Source organism: Podarcis tiliguerta, assembly GCF_965153285.1.
Source record: "Podarcis tiliguerta genome assembly, chromosome: 1".
Taxonomy (NCBI): Eukaryota; Metazoa; Chordata; class Lepidosauria; order Squamata; family Lacertidae; genus Podarcis; species Podarcis tiliguerta.
This window is the reverse complement of record NC_139534.1, coordinates 29,418,743-29,440,982: the sequence shown is the minus strand read 5'-3', so window position 1 is coordinate 29,440,982 and position 22,240 is coordinate 29,418,743. Positions and strand designations below refer to the sequence as shown.

The 22,240-nt window shown below is 44.1% G+C and overlaps 1 protein-coding gene across 3 annotated transcripts in view; it reads right to left on the bottom strand.

Annotated features, from left to right (window-relative positions):
• GRB14 (growth factor receptor bound protein 14) overlaps nt 1-22,240 on the bottom strand; it is a 46,179-nt gene that overhangs the window by 5,745 nt on the left and 18,194 nt on the right. Inside the window, exons 1-8 of one of the 3 annotated variants that reach the window (XM_083410025.1) lie at nt 21,350-21,747; nt 14,486-14,642; nt 6,052-6,173; nt 4,597-4,671; nt 2,255-2,392; nt 1,548-1,658; nt 1,224-1,319; nt 90-167 (exon numbers count right to left, since the gene is read on the bottom strand). In XM_083410025.1, coding sequence (XP_083266151.1) covers nt 90-167; nt 1,224-1,319; nt 1,548-1,658; nt 2,255-2,392; nt 4,597-4,671; nt 6,052-6,173; nt 14,486-14,642; nt 21,350-21,412 — 840 coding nt within the window. In that variant the 5' untranslated portion in view covers nt 21,413-21,747. Of the gene's footprint in view, nt 1-89; nt 168-1,223; nt 1,320-1,547; nt 1,659-2,254; nt 2,393-4,596; nt 4,672-6,051; nt 6,174-14,485; nt 14,643-21,349; nt 21,748-22,240 lie in introns of those variants that run through there. The other 2 variants (XM_083410023.1, XM_083410024.1) reach the window with 2 other exon arrangements.

The following is a 22,240-nucleotide window of genomic DNA, read 5'->3' as shown; positions in this document are numbered from 1 at the left end:
GGTGACTGGGGCAGGGTGGGGGCTGGGAGAAGGCAGCAGGCCAGGTTTTGCGGATCAGTATTGCTTCATATGAGCTGAGAAGTACTTACCACAGGTGTGCTCAGAGAAATGCACCCACTTCTACCTTGATAGGGGTGCATGTAATTCTGGTAAAGTTGCATCCCATACTACAAACAAAGAAGAAGGATAAGAGGTATTACAGTCTTGCGGATTTCAAGATCAACAATCAGAAAGTACTCAGTGGTGAATTGTGTCCACCACAAAGTGGGTAGTTTCCATCACACGTTGCCTCTCCCCATAATCTGCCCGCCCCCTTAAAAAAAAAGCTTTGAAGTAGTTAGTAGGTAGCTACTTTTCTGTTTCCAAGATAAGGATGTTGACACTCCTTTGCAGGGAGTTTAAAAAAATATTTAAGAACAGAAAAGCTGGATTAGACCAAGCTGTCTACCCACGCCAGCATTCTCCTCCAACAGAGTAGCCAGCCATATAGGTTTGGATCCTTTTCCCCCCTTCCAGGAAAAAAATAGAGTTCATGGCCCCAGATCTGCCCCATTCACCATTTCCTCTGTAACCCATGGAAATTTCCCCTGGGGATTGGGGGACTGTTTAGCATGGCATGTGATATAATTTCTAAACTTCCCTCTTAAATCGTACTGTAAAATTCACCTGTATTGGCAAGTAAGCCTGTGTGGCTGCAATCCTAAAATTATTTCCTAGGGAGCAAGCCCCACTGAAGTTAGAAGGTCTTACTTTCAAGACCCTTTATTAATAATAACCATTACTAAACTTTTTATCTGTCGTGTCCGTATGCTTTAATCATTAAAGGGTAACTAAGAGTCATACACAACCACAAAAGGGGGTGGAATAACATTTTTTCCAGCTAATAAGGTATAAGAACCGCTAAGGTTACCCTTTTTAACTTAGAGAAGTTTTTATTTTACTGTCTATTCGCATGGGTTGTCGCTGTTTAGTCTGCTGTCTTAGTTTATAGGCTTGATCATTTTCTATTTTTATTGTTTCTTACTACACTGTCAGCTGCCCTGGAAACAAAAAATTTATGATGGCAAGTGTGGGGTATAAAAGTATGTATGTAAAAACAGAAAACACAGAGCTCAAGGAGATTGAAAATACCATTTTTACCCAGAGGCTGTAAAAGAGGAACGAGGCATTTTGTATACAGAAATAACTGGCGAAGACAATTAATAGGAGAAGAGGACATTTACCTTAAGCAACCGAATTGCTGTCACCCAGCAGGTCCTATTTTGTTCACTTTCTGCATAAAGTTGTTTCAGGTCTCTGGCTCCTCCTGCTTTCTGAGGCTAGAAGGCCACAGCATATTGTTTTAGCATTAATTCATATCTTGAAGGCAATACCTGTTGAAATAAAGGCCACTAATTCTCCCATTTCATAATCAAAATATCATTTAAAAAATAATTTAATTTCAATATTATTTTTCCTGATGCCAATTTTTAACGGAACTAAATAAATCCTCCCCCTCCCCACAAAAAAATATGTTTTCTTTATTATCAAAACAGTTAGGCATTTACCTTAAAGCAGAACCCATAGCTGACTGGCACTCCAGATATCTTTTTGCCTGTCAAAGACACATATATGTCACTACTGCTGAATTCACTGAAAAGCTGCAGGTGCCTTGGCTCCTAAAAGGAAGAGCAATATAAAACTATTACGGACATCTTAAATTGTTTACACCAAAAGGGGGGGAGGGGGGGAGACCGTTCTTTAAAGTATATAATTCCCCAAGTCAGCATCTAAATGATAAAAGAAAGGTGATTCAATGTAAGGTGCAACAACTTACTATTCTGAAGTGAAAAAAAATCGACCAACACCCATATATTATTATCCCTTGTGAATTTATTAGTCACTTTCTTTTTGCCAAAGGCAAAAGAAACTTACAGCCAAAACCAGTGTAATGCCTATACTATCCTTCGCCAACTAAGTGCCCTACAGTTGTTTAGCTACCTATTTAAATATGACATGCTAAAAATTCACTTTGCGGGTTAACTCTGCAAGTTATAAAAACCACTTTCATTTATTCGAATATTACCAAACAAAAACCCCTAGCCCGTTCCATGCCTGCCTGCACCATAAATGTCTTCTTCACTTTTCAGCATCATCAACAAAACCTGAGGGAGGGGGAGCTTGGCTTTTTCAAGAGGACTTAAGGAGTACAAAACTATCCCTTACTGTGGAGAGAATATGATGCATACTGAGCTCTACCATTTGCCAACCTTACCTTTGATGTCCCCTTAGTGGAAAAATACAGACCCGATCTTCGCAGCAAAAAGTACATCCTTTTCCAGGTTTTTTTCCCTTGCTCTTTAGCATGTAAATAACTGTGAATTTCAGGATATGTACTGGAACTTAAAAACATCTGCAAGGGGAAAAAATACCACTTTGAATCCCACAGGAACAGACCTTTATCCAGCTACTCCTTCCTGTGCATATTTGGGAGCTCTGGAAGATCTTCGGACTGCGCTGACAGGTGAGGAGTGTGAGTTCTCAGAAGCCTGTGGGAATTCAGCTGCTAATCTGACTGAAACGGAACACGTTATTTGGTTTCCTATATTGCTAAGCTTTTCGCGAAAGGACCTCAGAGCTTCCATACACTCTGAAAACACTTTGCACGCTGCTAATGTTACTAAGGATATGGTAAAAAGGTAAAGGTAAAGGGACCCCTGACCATTAGGTCCAGTTGCAAACGACTCTGGGGTTGTGGCGCTCATCTCGCTTTATTGGCTGAGGGAGCCGGCGTACAGCTTCCGGGTCATGTGGCCAGCATGACTAAGCCACTTCTGGCGAACCAGAGCAGTGCACGGAAACACCGTTTACCTTCCCGCCGGAGCGGTACCTATTTATCTACTTGCACTTTGACATGCTTTCAAACTGCTAGGTGGGCAGGAGCTGGGACCGAGCAACGGGAGCTCACCCTGCCGTGGGGATTCAAACCGCTGACCTTCTGATCGGCAAGTCCTAGGCTCTGTGGTTTAACCCACAGCACCACCCGCGTCCCTAAGCCTGCTGTTATATAGCCACTAGCCTTGACAGTGAAGTTCATGCCATTGCATTCCAGTAGCTGGGAGTCACAACTGGGGAAAGTTTTGTTCAGGTCCTGCTTGTGGACTTCTTAGAGGCTTCTTGTTGGCCACTGTGAAAATAGAATGCTGGACTAGCTGGGCCTCTGTTCTGATCCAGCAGAGCAGGGCTTTTGCTATTGTTCTTATTTTACTTGTTTTACTGAGCTCTACCATTTGCCAACCTTACCTTTGATATCCCCTTTGTGGAAAAACACAGACCTGATCTTCACAGCAAAAAGTACAATGATACCTTGGTTCCCAAACGGCTTAGCCATCGAACAAATCGGCTCCCGAACGCCGCAAACCCTGAAGTGAGTGTTCCGGTTTGTGGACGTTTTTCAGAAAGCCGAACTTCCAACGTGGCTTCCACTTGAGTGCAGGAAGTTCCTGCAGCCAATCGGAAGCTGTGCCTTGGTTTTTGAACGGTTTCGGAAGTCAAACGGACTCCCGGAATGGATTAAGTTTGAAAATCAAGGTACCACTGTACATCTTTTTCCAGGGCCTCCCGCCCCCGTTCTTTAGCATGTAAATAACTGATGCTAACAGAAGTAATAACTTTTTAAAAAAAATATTTTCTAAGAAACCAAGTCTGTATGCATCTCATAACCTGTTTCACAACTCCTATCTGGGAGCCCACCTGTGAGAACAACCAGATTGCCAGGCACATGGAATAAGCTATCTTATTCAAATGACTTCTAGTGGTGAAATAATGTGAAAACTATTCATTGGAGACTGGTCCATTAAGACTGAATGGGGCATTGCCCCACCAACCTGCCTGCCTCCTTACTTAGACCAGTCCTGAGGCTGGTACTACCCAGTGGCGTAGCGTGGGTTACCAGTGCCAAGGGCTGCGCAGAGCGGAGTGGGAGGGAAATGGATGGAGTACACATGCACGTTCAACTGCCTAATGGCGTCCGTGTCATCCAAGAAGAGATCGCAGCCACAGAGATAAGGAAAGAGTCGTTCCGTTGTCTGGAGAGGTCACTTCCTGGTTCACATGGAGAAGCCATTTTCAACAGAGCCCAGTGATGCAAGCATGCAACTCTACTGCGGCAGCACTGGGTGTTGAAATCTTGCACGCCCTAACCGCCCTTGTGCCTCCACACAATGCCACTGGTTCTACCTGTCAGCTCCCTCCTTAGTTTCAGTGTTGCCCCTTGTAGCGGAAAGAGGATGAGGAGAAAATTAGAATTAGTTGGCTCTTCCTGTCATGGGCTAAGATACCATTCACTGATGGTCACCCAGATTTCTGTCTTAACATTTCTAATGAGCACCAGCCATCACTGGCTAGCCTTAAACCAGAATTCCCCATAGAGCAGGATGTGAGGGTGAAGAAGGAGGTTTGTTTTATAAAGCACTTAAATTTGGGGAATAGGGACCATGTCATTCATAACAGTGCTGGGCCATGCCAGCCCTATTGTTCTGTCAAACAAAGGCAATGCTTGAGATTTTCAGACACACTCAGCTGAGCGGTCCCGTTTTTAAAACTTCAACATCTCACCTGCAGTATTTGCGTGTGGCTCATGGCTCCATTGATCTCATTTGAGAGGGATATCAGGTGTGCAGGGAAGAAAGTCTGTTGAAGAAAAAACAAAAGTACTAGAAGGGTTCAGGAAACATTCGCAGATGCACACCACATTTAGTTAGAAGGCCTAGGTTTCATTTCCTTTGTACCCTGTTTATGAGCCCTCTTGCAAAATAAGAACATCAGTAGTTGCCCTTGCCTGAAAACAAGGCCTTACAGCATCTGCTTATACCCTGAAGAACCAAAGCTCAGTGGTAGATCACATGCTTTGAATGCAGAAAGACCCAGGTTCCATTCCTGGCAGGTCCAGTTAAAAGGATCAAATAGAGAGAGTTGCCTGGGCTCTGAACCAGTGGTTACAACCAGAGTAGACAAAACTGGCCTACACTTTACAGTTGAGTTTCTTCAGTGACGTTTTTATCTGGATTGTTTTATTTGATGTTTGAATGTGTTCTAAACTGCTCTGAGATTTTAAATCTATAAAGTGCTATAGAAATGAAATGAATGATAATAGTGATAGCTAGAGAAGTAATCTGACTAAAGGCAACACCCGGTGTTCTTAATGCTTTACTCCCGATAATAAACAGAGGGTCTTCCACGGCATTCAGAACATCAAGAGGATTAGTACTTGGGTGGATTTGTTGAGCCATATGTAATCAGAGTTTTCTTCTCAAAGAGATATCTAAAGCTGCCACGTTCAGGTAGAATGTACAGGTGTCTCTCCACTTATGCTTGCAACCACGTTTATGCGTGGCGCCAGGAAATAATTTAACAAATCAATTTAAACTGGAAAAAAGGCGTGAAACGGACTGAAAAAAGTGGGGAAACAGCTAGCAATCCCAGGAACCTTTGCAACACTTTCAAGGGTTTCCAGAGGTTTAAAGGGTGTTTACAGGCTACTTAAGAGTGTGTTCCCCACAATACACGATTTCATGTACATGTGCAGTACCTGGGAACGCAGCCCCCATGTAAGTGGGGAGATGTCTGAATATGGGCCCCGCCAAGGAGTGGGGCAACATTCATGTGGCCACCCCATATTCAGGCAGTGGCATGGAGTAGTACTAATGGCAACAGCTTTGCAGAACTATTTGCAAGCTTGCTATACTCTGTTTGAGAACACTGAACAGCGGCAGCAATAATTAAGATAAAGGAACTCAACAGAGCCCAAATGCCCTGCCACTTCTTCCACTTATTCTAAAAATGCTGTGTTGCCTTGTTAGGTATTTGGCAGAAATTTGTTTCAGCTGACCCTCAGAGCCTAGAATTATATCCATGTTATCAGGGTGTGGGTGTATGTATGTATGCAATGGTACAGTTAATTACATTTCTTGGCAATAGTCTGGTTTTAACTGGGTGCCATAACTGATGACTAGCCACCCTAAATATTAAGGATTAGTAATTGAATCAAATCAATATACAGTCATGACTTACCTCAGGGTTTTTGAAGAACTCGTATTTGGCATAATTTTTTCTAAAATAAAATCTATTGCCTTCTTCAATTCCCCATCTTGACTGGATTTCAATCATCATTTCATGGTCTTCAATTATTCTCTCTGTGTAATAAAAGAAACATAAATCCTAGCAATTCTCCTAAATTAATTCACCTCCAGTGGTAAAATGCAAGAATTTGTATAAGTCACTCAATATAATGATACTACAGCAGCTGTTGTGAAACTTTTGAAAAGGTCTGGAAGGCAAGAAAGAAATGAATGACAAGGAAGGAAAGAAGGAAGGAAGGAAGGAAGGAAGGAAGGGAGGGAGGGAGGGAGGGAGGGAGGTGGAAGCAGGGACAAACAGGCTGGGTCCTGCATCTGGGCTGGCATGAATATGTCCCCAAGGGTATGACAATGTGTGTAGTTTGGCTCAGTGAAAGACGTCTGACACTCTATGTATTATATTCATCTAACTATGACCAGGGCTGCCCCATTTTGTTGCCTGAGGCAGAAAACAAGATGGCAGCCCTGGTCCATTCCACATACAGATGCTGACCAAGCAGGCTGCTGAATTTTTCTTCAACACTAGCAATGGAACACAGTCCATTGGCAAGCCTGGCTCCAGCTACTACTCATTTAATACTTTTGCACCCCCCCCCCCCAATTCCTCACTAAGTAAACCAAGCAAACCTTCCACAATGAGAAAATCTAAAAATGATATGCACCAAATCCATAGTCTTGTTAACGAGGCAAGTCACTATGCAGAACACACACATCTCCTGTCATGCACTTGCTCAAATAAATTCACACTGGTAGATAGCAACCTGACATAACGAAGGCCACTTTGCTGCAAAAGATACATTTAATTTTCATGGCAGCAGAGAGATTGAAAAACCACACTGAAGACTGAGCTATGTCTCAAAATATGCTTCTTTAAAGACTTTAAAGAAAGCTTTCAAACTGGTCTGACATTTAAGTGTGGTTACATGGATGTCAAAGTGACATTTATGAAAATGCCACCATTTGCAGGTTTGGAAGGTGCAGAAAGTTTTTGGGGTTGTTGTTTTTTTAAAAAAATGTTGAATATATTCAAGAGAATATATTAACCCTTTAGTTGATTGCATTATGGATTATTTAAATGAACAGTCATCATAACCATCTTGGAATCAGAGCTGATATCTACAACATGGTTTGAGCAATTTTCCATTTCCTACAAAAACAAAAGCTACATCAAATTTACAAAATTACGACAGCATTCTTGGTCAAACAATACTTCAAAATGCTTTTCAATCCATTAACAAAACTGAAGAATAAAGAAGAGTGCTAGAACATCATAAAGAATTCATGGTACAGACCCCAAGCTAGGTCTATACATCTAATGGCCTATCAAGTTAAATGCAGTTGTATATGGTGGTCTACCAGGGACTCGTGAAAACTCCCATTCTTTGCTGCCTGCAGGGAAGAAGAACAAAGAAATGTAGGCCACAATACATAGTTAGCAGGCTGCATTCACTGTGCAGCCTCAAGTTTTGTGCAAGCCTATTCTACGCCATATGTTTCTAATGGAGTGTTTCATCGCGTTTATCACAACCGAAGCTAATTCCATCAAATTCTGCCTCTGGAACAAAGCCCAAGAGATGCCAAACCGTACTTCTTTTAGCTCTTTGGATACCCTGCACTGTTGCTTGGCAATGGGCTCCATGGGCTCCTCTGCGCCCACCAGTCCCTTCTGTGGGGCCCACAAGAGGTTTCAATAAACATCCCTACAATGCGTAAGAGACTTGTGCTCTTCTTGTTCAGTTCCTCTCTGATCTGGCTTGATCTCTTCTACACAGAACACGTCCCCCTACATTTAACTAGAAGCCAGGGCTAGACATCGTCTCTCCCTTCTGTTCTGAACACAGGAAACGTAGAAAGGGCTTCTCTTTGTAAGCAAGTGTGCTGGTGGTCTTCCATCCCTACCCAACTGAGGGGAAAGTGAGGGAAAGGGATGCCTGCACCATTTTGTGGTCCTGGTTCCTTCCCTGCTGTTTTAGATGTGGCAGCCATTTTGTGTTATGACATGCCCCCGTGGCAGCCATTTTGTGACTGGTGCCCACAAGCTTCCAGGAAGGCCCCCCCCCAGAGCACTGGGGAAAGATTTGCCCAAAAGTAAAAAACACATATACCCCTCTTGGCCACCTTGGGAGAATTGGGAAAGCTGAAAATGCACCCCCACAGAAATTCTAAAGAGATTCTGAAGTACCCTCTGAGAATGCAGAAAAATTGAAGCCTCTCTCGAAGGGGAAGAAGACATTTGAGAAACTGGAGGACAGATTCCAGCACAGCGCTGTCTGTAGTTATTCCCTCCATCTGCTCTCTTATACCCAACTCGTATCTAATCAGAGTCAGCCATGAATTAAATCCATATATTTTTGTTTCTTGCATCAATGGCTCTGGTCAAGCATGTTTATAGTCTTGTTTTTAAAAAGCACAAGGTCTCGTGGAGTGGGGTTTTCCCCATTTGGGATTCCCGTGGGCGAGGCTTAGGCAAGATTAACAATGTAATTAGGCAGGGAGTAGTTATATTGCTTCCCAATACATAAGCCCCACACTCTCCGCACATATGTTTGGGGAGAACCTCAATCGAGAAGAAGCTATGGTTTGGGAGGTGGGGGAGGCAGAACCTGTAGCGACAATAAAACAAGAAAGGTGGGGGCTGCAAATGTGTTCATTTGGTGCAATATTTTGAATGAATGCTCCCTTGTGGACTGGTTAGTCCACTGAATTTAGATACCACCTCCCCCAAGGACCGCAAGATGACATACAAAGTTCTTTCCTTCCGCATTTTTATGCTGTGAACCTTTGAATGAAGGGCAATATAGTAATAAACAACAACAATCCTGTACCATATTAGAGGGAGTGATGATGGCCAGACTCCTGGACCAGTATGAAACACATGGTTAACTTAAGTTTTACCATTTCAGCCTTCAACAAATTCAAAAAACTAAAAAACAACCAATGCCAGTAGAAACCACAAATTACTGAAATTCTGAACTTGTGTCCCTTGTTAAAAGTTAGGATCTGTAAGTTATAAACAACAGCGACACCTAGTGGGCATATCTACATTCCACACATATAAGCAAAACTAAGTATTAACCTCTCTCTCTCTCTCTCTCTCTCTCTCTCTCTCTCTCGCAAAGCCCTCACACAGGCAGCAGTGAAGTTGTTTAAAACACTGTCAATATTTTCCTCCTTTCCTTTCTTTATTTAATCTATTTATATGCCACCCTTTATCCAAAGATCGCAAGGCGGGTTACGGCATAAAAAGGAAACGTTGCTGTACTGTGCAAATTTAACAGCTTAGATTTAAAGCAGTCCTGAAACTCCCATCCACTGCCAGCGCTGCCATTAGGCAGAGTGAGGAAGCTGCCTCAGGCAGCAGATTCTGGGCGACAAGGAGCAGCGGTGGCAGGAAGGCCCTGGAGGACACAGCTGTGAGCTCTGCAGGTTCTTCCCTTGAGCCCCCTAAGTTAGCCTGTTGCCTGAGCTGCAATGGAAGAGGCTGCTGTGAAAAGAAGATTCAACTGCCCATCTGATCAGCTTCCGTACATGGATCTGGATAACAGAAGTAGAACCAAAAGCGCCTTCCACCAGCAGAACACAAAGTTAACCTGGTGCAGAAATCCCAGGGGTTGCTCTACCACCAACCTGAAGTAGCATAATGTTTCACTGACCGAACAGGTGGTGCAAGTCAGGGGTGAGGAACCCCACACCCACGGGCCAAATGCCAAAATTCCAAAACTTTCAAATTCTCCCCAGGGCCACAATCCCCTCTCCCCAGGATGGAGCCCTTCCTTGACCCTGCTAGGGACTCTCATTGGGTGCTTTTCCCCTGGCTGGAAAGTGCCCTTGAACTCTCATAATACTTATTTTTTCTATTTTACTTTTCTTCATTAAATTCGCATGTCACCCTTCGCCTGCAGATCTCAGGGCAGTACACTGCATAAAAAAACGCAATACAAAAGCACAAAAACACATTATAAAAACAACAGCAACAAAAAACAAACAAACCAATAACCCCCCTCCCACAAACACATTTTAAAAGGCGTATAAGATCTTAAAAAAAAAAAAAAAGTAGAGACATCACCTTGCCAACAAAGGTCCATATAGTAAAAGCTATGGTTTTCCCAGTAGTGATGTATGGAAGTGAGAGCTGGACCATAAAGAAGGCTGATCGCCGAAGAATTGACGCTTTTGAATTATGGTGCTGGAGGAGACTCTTGAGAGTCCCATGGACTGCAAGAAGATCAAACCTCTCCATTCTTAAGGAAATCAGCCCTGAGTGCTCACTGGAAGGACAGATCCTGAAGCTGAGGCTCCAATACTTTGGCCACCTCATGAGAAGAGAAGATTCCCTGGAAAAGACCCTGATGTTGGGAAAGATGGAGGGCACAAGGAGAAGGGGACGACAGAGGACGAGATGGTTGGACAGTGTTCTCGAAGCTACAAACATGAATCTGACCAAACTGCGGGAGGCAGTGGAAGACAGAAGTGCCTGGTGTGCTCTGGTCCATGGGGTCACGAAGAGTCGGACACGACTGAACGACTAAACAACAACAAGATCTTAATCAGTCCAAGGCCTGGTGGTTGTTGTTGTTGTTGTTGTTAGTTTGCCGCCCATCTGACTAGGTTGCTGCAGCCAGTATAAGCAGCTCTCAATAGAATATTAAAAACGGAAGAAAACATCAAACATTAAGAATGTCCCTATACAGGGCTGCCTTCAGATATTTGTTTATGGATGAAGGTTTTCGCCTGGCACCTAAAGGCATATAAGGCCTCTTGCATGCTTGGATAGAGGATAGAGAGGGGTAGGTGTGTAGGTGAGAGAGAGAGGGGGAGAGAGAGAGAGAGAGAGAGAGAGAGCTGCATCTAGCCTGCTGCACAAAGGTAGCATTTATATTCATTGTTCTGCTCACTTTTGAACCAGGCCCCTGGCCACCACTGGCATGCAGGTCTTGGAAGGTTGCTGAGAAGGGAACACAAGGTTCCCCATTCCTGGCGATGGCAAATGCACTTCCACTGGCACCAGTGAAGAGATCTAGGCATCTTTCACCATCCACAACCTGAACTGAGCCCGCTTCACAATTTCCTCTTCAATGGGTAGAAAACATGTAGGCAGTGCAGCAGGAACACTGGGTTAGTTAGCCTGATCCACTGATTCAGCACAGCATGTGAACAATTACATTGAAAAGTTATCGGGGGGGGGGGGATTAAAGAACTTACGAATATTCAAAACATCTGTCAAATCTGAATACTCGAAATGTTGGATTTTGAACATGCAAACTATAATAAGCTACCTGGCATGCTGAAAAATTGCCCAGAATTGCATTTGTGTTTCAGGGGCCAAGTTTCGATGCTTAGAAATTTTGGAGCTCCTGGTTAAGAGAAACCATGTAGTAAAAGCCCTGGAAAACTTATAAGGGAACGTTTTGCCAAACAAGCATACACACAAAAAAGGGAGGGTGGAGAATAATTTAGACCAAAAATGATCAGCAACAGAAATGATTTTAGAAGGCTCGTGTTGGCCATATTACAGCTGCACAAATTAGAGTGTTAAAAGCAGCTGGCACCACAGTGCAAAACCCCAGAAAGAGCGATGTTCTAATAATTAACATGGTGTGTAAACACTTAACACACACACTCATTACAAAAGCTGACATGTGATTATTGCAGTAAATAGAAGCACCATATTCAATTTGCGATGATTTATAGGTTCGGGCCTTTTATTCATGAACCACTGGAACAGCTGCTGGGTCTGTTCGTAAGAGAGTTTGGAGCACAGCTACCATGAATTATTTATTCCTGAACTAGTAAATAACACAAATACGTCTTTTGCCGTCTCTTACTGAAAAGAAACATTTCACTTCTGTAATGCAGGAGTAGTCAACAAAGAGCCCTTCCAGATGTTGCTGAACTACAACACCCACTGGCCCCATCTGTCATGGATGCTTTAGTTGAGATTCCTGCATTGCAGGGGGTTTGACTTGGATGACCCTCAGGGTCCCTTCCAACTCTACAAATCTACACAGTGGTAAGGTAAAGGTAAAGGGACCCCTAACCATTAGGTCCAGTGCTCATCTTGCTTTATTGGCCGAGGGAGCTTCCGGGTCATGTGGCCAGCATGACTAAGCCGCTTCTGGCGAACCAGAGCACATGGAAACTCCGTTTACCTTCCCGCCGGAGTGGTACCTATTTATCTACTTGCACTTTGACGTGCTTTCGAACTGCTAGGTTGGCAGGAGCAGGGACCAAGCAACGGGAGCTTACCCCATCGCAGGGATTCGAACCGCCGACCTTCTGATCGGCAAGTCCTAGGCTCTGTGGTCCCTCTATACAGTGGTACCTTGGTTTAAGAACAGCTTAGTTTATGAACAACTTGAATTAAGAACGCTGCAAACCCGGAAGAAGGTGTTTTGGTTTGTGAACTTTGCCTTGGATTGTGTTCTATTTGTAAACGGAGTCCCCCACTGCTATGGAAAAGCACGCCTTGGTTTAAGAACGCTTTGGTTTAAGGATCAAGTTTGTAAACCAAGGTACCACTGTAATTCCATGAATGGGAGAACCTCTGTGCGAGGCCAACATTTTATGGGGTGTCCTTAAGCCTGCAGGCTTTAGGAAGGAGGCACAAGTCTCCGCCAGGGTGCTAGAGCCCTCCCAACTCCTTCCCAAAGCCCCGTAAGTGCTTGCCTGGCTCTGGGAAGGAGGAAGGACTCTAGGACCCTGGCAGAGCCCTCATGCCCCCTTCACAGAGCTGGGCAAGTGCTTACCAGACTTTGAAAAGGTGCTCTCCTTGGTTGTACCTAAATCCACCTCTGTATGCACAGAACTCAGCCCTCGCCAATTTGACATCACAGCCAAAAAGGACCATGAGCCAGGCTTCTCTGCCCCCACCAGACCTCCAATGATGGGCATGGTCTTTCGTTCTACCTCTGGGGTGAATACTATTCCCTCTTTTCCTGTCTGTTACTGCAGGTTCCCCTTGCACGTTTTTAAAGAATGTGCAATACGTGAAAGCACTTAAAGCCAGCATTAGATCTGAGGCTTACTGGGCACCTAAAATCTGTACTTATCTTACCGCTCATAAGCGATTATACTAACGACAAACTGCAGCTCCAATACGCCCAGGCAAGTGTTGCTAATGTAGCACAAGCTGTAAAAGTTCCATCTTTCACGCTTATTACTTAATTCAACACAGCTTCAGAACCGCACAGCTCAGACGCTGCTGGCATAGCATGGTTTGATCCGGGCTTTCAGAAGTTCAACAGCCGCAGTTCTGAATTCCCCACGATTGCTTTAGTGGACTTTAAATCAAATCTCAGCAGGGTAATTTATGGCCCTGTAAGAGGATGCCGACAAGTCTCCTTCAGTGGAACAAAATGTAATTTAGAAGACAAGGCATTCACTATCCACACTGAAATATGCAGTAGGCTATCACTACTGTAACTGCAGCACAGCCAACAATGTCCTTGCAGCAATATTTTTGGCTTTCTGCACAGCGGGGCTGATGTATGTGCAATGAAGGATGCAAGTTTACAGATTTAGGAGTCTGTTGGTTTTTTTATTTGAAAAAATACATCCCCCTCCCCCCCAAAAAAACCTCTGGAAATATTTAGATGAGTTGTGCATTCTTATCCAACTGTGAAAGACAATGCCTCCCCCCCCCCCCATAGGATAGAATCGGTGCCTTTTTTCTGGGGGTACTCAAGGGTACCCAGCACGGGAACCTTTTTCCCTTGAAGAAAAGCACTGGTTAAAATTGTGGCACTTACTGTAACTTCATGGTGAATACTGGCACCTTTTTTTCCTTAAAAAAAAAAGCACTGGATAGGATGATATTTAGGCTTCTATCCAATGCAGTGCTAAGGAACTGGATAGCTTGGTTAGAGCGTGGTGCTGATAATGTCAAGGTTGCAGGTTTGATCCTCGTACGGGACAGCTGCATATTCCTGCATTGCAGGGGGTTGGACTAGGTGATCCTCAGGGCCCCATCCAACTCTACTGTTCTATGAACTGCCCTAACAGTGCACTTGCATGGCAAGACTTTCAGCCCTCTCCCTGCACCCCCCACCCCACTATAAAAGATTTGGGGGCATGCGCTCCCATTTCACAAGTGTAAATCCTTGCACTGGTAGGACAGTTACTTAGTACTGCATTGGTTGCAAGTGTTTCTGTGTGTTTGTGACGCCCAGCGAAACATACAAAACAGTGGCTCTAGACTCCTAGAGACTTTAGGCACAGGCCCATGACCTATAAATGCAAACTTAGGTCTCCGAGCATATTAAGAGGGCAGATTAAGACGAACAGGCAATCCGAGGCCCAGCACAAAAGAACTGGAGCTCCCCCTAGCAACATCTGTAAATGACACACTTTCTGAAGCAAGCAGTACTTACCTAAACCTAAGGAAGTGAGATGTTCAAACATAGTCCAGCTGTGATCATCCACATAATGGTTCTTTAGTATGAGCAACTGGCACAGATCTCTGGCTGTTATATCACTTGGTACTTCCAAAGCTCTGCTAGAGTCATCCTCACTATATATTTTGATTACCTGTTAAAAAGGCAAAAGAAGATTAGCTGATACATACAGACGTGTAAAATGTGAAAATGCTGGTTTCATTAGCAGGTGTTTTGTTTTATGCATGCAGCATGGCGAGAACCTTCCTCTGTAACAATTGCTCTGGGTGTGATATTTGACGCAATTACTTCCGGTTTAAGAACCGTCTATAGATATAACTTGGGGGGGGGGAATCCAACAGATACATAAATATAGGCAGGGCTATTTTTCTAGAAAAACAGTTGCCAGAACTCACCATGAACAACTCCCTTGTTCACTTGTAATGGCATCAGCACCCACCTGAGATGTGCTGGAACTGAGTTCCGGTGTGTTCCGGCTGGGAAAAAGCCCTGAATATAGGTTGTCAATGATTTAAAGCATGTGTAGCATGGAAAGGTTGGGACCACAGGTGTGTACAGAGGCAACCCCCTTTGCCATTTATCCCTGATGGGAAGTACTGAGGAAGTCCTTTGCTTAAGTTCCTCTGGAGCTACTGCAAGTCAGACTAGATCAGGGGCTGTCAACCTCTGGCACATTTGCAAACTGTAGAAACTGTTATGGACCCCATTTGCCCAAACATGGCACCCTATTCTACAGGCTACAATGGAATGTTTCTTTCAAACCTAATTTCATCAGGAGAAGGGATGAGCGAGGGGACCCTGTAGCCACTGGGGAAGACCTCTGCGGGCTACACACATGGAAACCACGTTGGCAAGCCCTGCTCCAGATAATATTGGGCAGGATAATACCAATGACATGACCCAGTATGTAAGGTAAGCTCAGATGATCTAGCTTGGAGGTATTCAATTCTGAAAGCATTGTTTTAAGAATGTCTAAATATTACTTCACCTGTTACCAACTTTCTAAAATAATAATAATTTCTTATTTATACCCTGTCCATCTGGCTGGGTTTCCCCAGCCACTCTGGCCAGCTTCCAACAGAATATTAAAATACAATAGTCCGTCAAACTTTAAAAGCTGCCCTAAACAGGGCTGCCTTCAGATGTCATCTAAAAGTCTGGTAGTCTCTTTGACATCTGGTGGGAGGGCATTCCACAGGGCTGGTGCCACTACCGAGAAGGCCCTCTGCCCGGTTCCCTGTAACTTGGCTTCTTGCAACGAGGGAACCGCCAGAAGGCCCTTGGCACTGGACCTCAGTGTCCAGGCAGAATGATGAGGGTGGAGATGCTCCTTCAGATATGCAGGTCTGAGGCCATTTAGGGCTTTAAAGGTCAGCACCAACACTTTGAATTGTGCTCGGAAATGTACTGGGAGCCAGTGTAGGTCTTTCAAGACCGGTGTTATGTGGTCTCGGTGGCCGCTCCCAATCACCAGTCTAGCTGCCGCATTCTGGATTAGTTGTAGTTTCTGGGTCACCTTCAAAGGTAGCCCCACATACAGCGCATTGCAGTAGTCCAAGCGGGAGATAACCGGAGCATGCACCACTCTGGCGAGACAGTCCACGGGCAGGTAGGGTCTCAGCCTGCGTACCAGATGGAGCTGGTAAACAGCTGCCCTGGACACAGAATTGACCTGCGCCTCCATGGACAGCTGTGAGTTCAGAATGACTCCCAGGCTGTGCACCTGGTCCTTCAGGGGCACAGTTACCCCATTCAGAACCAGGGAGTCCCCCACACCTGCCCACCTCCTGTCCCCCAAAAAACAGTACTTCTGCCTTGTCAGGATTCAACCTCAATCTGTTAGTTGCCATCCATCCTCCAACTGCCTCCAGGCACTCACACAGGACCTTCACCACCTTCACTGGTTCTGATTTGAAAGAGATTTGTTTTTATATTAGCAAAAATGCCCGTTATTACGAAAAGGTGCGTACGAGAAGAGAACACAAGAGATTGCATTCAATGCATCACTTTGTGAAAGCGGAACAACTCTGATGCGGAAGGGGATTTCTCCTCCCCCTCTGTCCCCCAAATCTGTGCTGGGGGTTCCCCTGCCAACTCTTTGGAGCACATTTGAGGATGGCACAGGGCACATGCAGGGTGAGGAGGGGAAGTTGTTCTGCTCACACTTTGGTTGTCAATCGCTGCCCTTTGCTGCAAGGGCCCTCCAAAGGGATATGATGATGCCTGTTTCCACCCATTGCCCTCTGATTCAGCACACTGATATGACACCATGTGGTGTAACATTTGCAAACACAGAAGTGTTGCCTCTGTTGCGGAACGCCACATCATGTGTACCTCTTTAAAACACTTCAAAGCCTAAGCATTTCCCATCCTATCTTTAAAGCAATTTTTAAAACTCATGCATCTAACAACATACACACACACACACACGAAATGGTAGAGGAGATTCAAATGCAGGACACAACTTGCAGGAAGAAAAAGCTGTCTAGACCTCAGGCATCTGTGTATCAAGTTTAGTTTGTGGTATATTACAGAAAAACTCAGAACCCACATTTACACATAATTCATCAAAGTCGCTTCAGTGCTGCGTTTAAAAAAAAAAAAGTCTTTACTACCAAAGGTCTGTAAGCAATTCCTTATGTGCAGTTTCTAGGCTACAATTCTCTTCAATCTGCATCCACAAAAGAATCCAAATGTCCACTCAGTCAAGATTTACTGCTGGCAGAAATAACTGTTCGGTAGGCCGCCCAATATACTTCCAAGGCAAGTTAACAGTCTGAAGGTTAGATTCTGACCTTCTGGAAGCCTAATTTATTTGAGAGAAGACTAGGACAAAGACATGGAGCGCCGGTTTCCTCAATAGCAAGAAATCTGTTCCCTCTCCCCCTTTCCAAGGCAGGGAGTTCTGCCAAGGAAAGAGGATTATGAGCGCTGGATGCTGCTAGCCTTGCCAATTTCCTTGGTTACTATATGAAGAATATTCAAGTATTTGGAAGAAATGAGCAGAGGGGTTGGAAGAGAAATCAAAAATCTAAGTGGGGGCGGGGGGGACGACGACGACAGGGAGAGGTAGAAAGCTCATCAAGCCAAGGAAAGTGGTAGGCATTGGCTCATTACCATGTTCTTGTTCAAGGGCATATAAAACATTTTCACTGATTGTGCCTTTTTCCGTGCAATTGCTCCCATACAATATAGCTGTTAGCTCAGCTTTCCTTTAGAAAAAACAAAACCTCATAAAGCTCCACGAAGGTCACTGAAAGATATCAGAAAAGAAAAAGGAAAGGAATCAAAGCACACGCTGCTGACCTTTGGATAAAAAATGTGTGCACTTCAGCAAAAGGGTGCAGTGTTCTTTCTTGTTTATTTGCACCCTGCTTAATGCAAAAACAGGCTTCTAAGTGGTTTACAAAGTATTTAAAAAGTTACAAAGTTAGTTTCCTTTCCAGCATTTATAACCTATCCTTCATCATTAAAACGACCTCACAACAATAAAAAGCACTTCAAACCAATTTTTTTTAATTAAAAAAATCCTTTTTTTTAACAACTGCAATTTAGGACATAAGTTATTCTATCCCCACACCACTCCATGGTCCAATGCACCTAAGACAAAAGGCCTGAATTAAGAAAGCAATGAAAGATGGCCCAGTGTTGACACCAGATTGACCTAAGAGGAAAGAGTGATCCAAAACTGGGGTGCCACTACGGAGAAGGCCTTTCCCCAAGTCCTAAACTGGAAGGCTTTTCTTGGTGATGGTATAACCAGAAGGGCCTCCATTCACAAATCAATCAACATGGTATGTCCAATCTTACAAAGTATCATGCAAATGTATAAGAGCGTAACTTGAGCTCAGCATAGAAATCTGAGAAACTAAGGATCCTGTCTGAAATTGCTTTCAGTTTGGGCATATACACACAAATACTCAGAGCAAACCACCGCCACTAACTGTAATGAAGTAAAGGAGTGAGGTATTATAGACTTGGGAGGATGGAGGTCAGGAGTAAATCAAACCCCAACTCTACACAGCAGAATGAACTGCTACATGTTATTTGCAGAAGCGTAATCCAGAACATTGGAACCAAATACTACCATCACCCAAGAAGCATACACACATTTTAAGAGGTCCGAATCCACTGCTTAAAATACTACCTTCCTAATTTTAACAGTGGTTTAGGTCTAGCAGAAGTTCACTAGGAAAGGCTGTCATCACATTCATTTCTCTTTTCAGGATTCTGCCTCTCTTTGAGGTCTTTCCAACTGTAGCTTTGGTTTCAGTACAGCTCCCTGGAAAATGGTACACATCGGCAGCAAATTTTAAACAGAAAATGGTGTGTTATTCCAATTTCCAGTGACACACATTCTAGTTTTTATCTTCAAAGTTTTAAAACATAGCTGATACTGGCTGGAACAGAGTTCAGAATGAGCAAGTCCCTGATCTAAACCTCACCTCTGCCCATAAGCACTCTGGTTGTCAACTTTTGAACCAAGCCCTGTGCCTTTAACTGTGATCCAATTTGCAGCAGCTGGCAAGCAATATTGATATCCACCAGTGGGAAGCTTCGCCTGCTGGTTTCTGTAGATCAAAGGGATGTTAAAGGCACACGAGTAATCTACACTATTTTTTATGGTCAGCTAGCAATTCTACTAGGAGGCCTCAGGCAAAGCACTATATCGCCTACAACATTTTGCACAGCTTACAAGATATACCGACCAACCTTGCAGGACTGTTGTACGCGGCCTGTGGAGATTAAAACTGAAATCCTAAACAGTAGACACTTACTTGGGAGTAAAACCCCATTAAACTCAAGAGGGCTTAAGTAAATAGTCATAACACAGTAATAGTATTGCAAGGATGGGGGACATGTGCCCCTTCCAGAAATGGCAGGACTGCAACTCCCACCAGACCCAGCTTAGCAGGGCTAACGGAGAGGATAATGGGAGTTGTAGTTCGGCAAGTCTGCTCTAAGTTGTGAAAAGTGTCAGGCACATGATGCATTTGTACAATGGCACATTAGTACAACTTGCAAGCCAGACACTATTTGAAAAGACAGGGACGCTAATAAATTTGTGTATCATAGTGCAATGGTGCGAGTCAGTGCTGGCTCCAAGATTCTGGGGGCCCTCAAGCACAGCAATCCCCAGTGAGCTTCCCTTGCCTTCTAAGAGGTGAGCCATGGAAACAGAGAATTGTCTTAGGCTGCATCTGATCTTGCATATCCCGTAAAGGTAAAGGGACCCCTGACCATTAGGTCCAGTTGTGACCGACTCTGGGGTTGCGGCACTCATCTCACTTTATTGGCCAAGGGAGCTGGCATATAGCTTACGGGTCATGTGGCCAGCATGACTAAGCCGCTTCTGGCAAACCAGAGCAGCGCACAGAAACGCCATTTACCTTCCCGCTGGAGAGGTACCTATTTATCTACTTGCACTTTGACGTGCTTTCGAACTGCTAGGTTGGCAGGAGCAGGGACCGAGCAACGGGAGCTCACCCCGTCGCGGGGATTCAAACCGCTGACCTTCTGATCGGCAAGTCCTAGGCTCTGTGGTTTAACTCACAGCACCACCAGCGTCCCGTACTAAGTAGAAATGGCATGCCTATTCGGGTGGAGAGCCTTCTGCTGGTTTGCGGGGCCTGGCAAACGCCTCACCTCATCTCACCACCCTCTGGGGCCAACCTTGTTACCATCATTCATGTTCTGAAGTTTCAGCGGAACACAGCATTGGAAGCGAAGTATCCGGACATGTCCTCAAATCGGTTAACAAGCACTTGAATCATGTTTTGGGAGCAGGGTTATTTCGTGTGACTTTTACTTGAGAGATCTCATCATTAACGAAAACTGATTCCCACGTTACAGATATTCCCCACCCCTCTTCAGCTTTTGTGAACATTCATGATTTCAAGTTCAGTAAAGGTAGAATGAAGAGTTTATGAACTTCTGGGGCTTTTCTTTCTCCTGAAATAAACTCTTGGACTGTAACAGGTTAATGACAGGCAGATATTCAGCACATACTGCTTTAAAGCATTTAAAAGCCCTGTTGAATGTTTTGGCTGGTTATTTCTGGTCAGCTTGGGAAAAATACGACTTGATCCCCAAGTTGTGCAGAAATAAACCAGCCAAAACATAAAACAGGGCTTTTTTTTATTTTTTATGTATCTAAAACGCCTCCAGTTTTCACTGTGAAATGAATTATAGCAGCAATATATTCCACTGGAGTGGCTACAAGAACAGAAATCACCACACTTACGGACAGGGGAGGAAAGAATCTAACATTGCTTACATAATCTTAATCAAAATAGTAAAGCCCAATAATAATAATAATTTTATTATTCATATGCCACCCATCTGACTGATTGCTACCTACTTCGTAGACAAGGGATTGCCACAAGCCAGGCCTCTTCTTAAAAACACACACACACCAAAAACTAATACTCTGTTGGGTCTTATAAACTACTTCATTTACAGTCACCACATTATAGAATGTCAGTACACTTAAAGCAACAGGAGTGGCTTTATCTACATATCAAAACAGAAACAGCAGCAAGAAAAAGACTCAGAGATGTGTTCAGGGTTTTTTTTAGTTATCCATTTATTTCAGTCATTTCCAACCTGCAACCCAAGTTCCCAGGGCAACTGATGAACTGCATAATTTTGCAAGGGAGCACACATGCTAAATCCTCAGGAAGGCTGGAGATCCCACATTTAAATTAAGAGGGAAGGCAGCAATTTATGCACAGCATGCCTTCCACACTGGATGCAATACTTACATTCTACTTATGGGTAAATTCTGCTTCCAAAACAGAGACATGCCTCCCCTGCCCCTCAGCCTCCGAAGCCACCTACCCGTTTTTGCAGAACTATTGGAGTAACCACAGGCAAGGTTGCCCTTCTTCCGTACAAGCTCATTTCTGTCGGTCACAGGTAATTTAGCTTAGAAACTCTTGTCCAGGCCACTTGCAAAATTAAGAAGACCAAAAAAATAAATTTAAAAAATCCTCTGTAGATCAGCTCCCAGTCATCCACACCTTAATGAGAGTCGGTGAATAGAGACGACTAGCAAAGCAATAAAAGGCATGCTGTTTCAGTGAATCCACTCCTTCGGAAAGCCAATTAAGGATGACTCCCAGACAGAACTAGCCAATGGTAGGCCGATCGGGATACATGGGCAGGACTCCTCCTCTGTCCTTGGAAACACATTGCGATACTTCTGCTTTTTAAATTTAAAGACCCAGATTGAACAAGCATTTAAATCACTCAAAATCTCGTCTGCCCACAGTGCCTTCGCCGCTGCAGCGGGGAGTTGCATCTTACTCCTCTCCCAGATAGATGAATTGTTTCAGTTTGAAATGAAAGACACACACTCCTTACCTCCAAACTGTTATGCAACCCTTAGAAATGGCATGGATTGGAGCTGAAAATATAATCAACGTGCATAATCCGGATCTGCTTTTTTATCAGACGAGGATATTTTCCAACAACGAAGGGAGGGAGTTACATACTGCTAAAGTGGTAATAGATTTGGTCCAGGAGAGTCAATTATCTTCCTGCGTCTCAGTTGCCAACTTACTTACTGAGCTGGTCACAAAAATAGGCCCCAAAATTCCCCACCTCCCATTTATGGCCAAACCAGGGTAATTTCTTTTTGTGCCAATAAGGGCAGACAGTTAAATTGAAGCAGTAGCTTTGACAATGGGATATTTCTCTGGCCTGTGCTTAAAAAGAGGAGCGTCTATG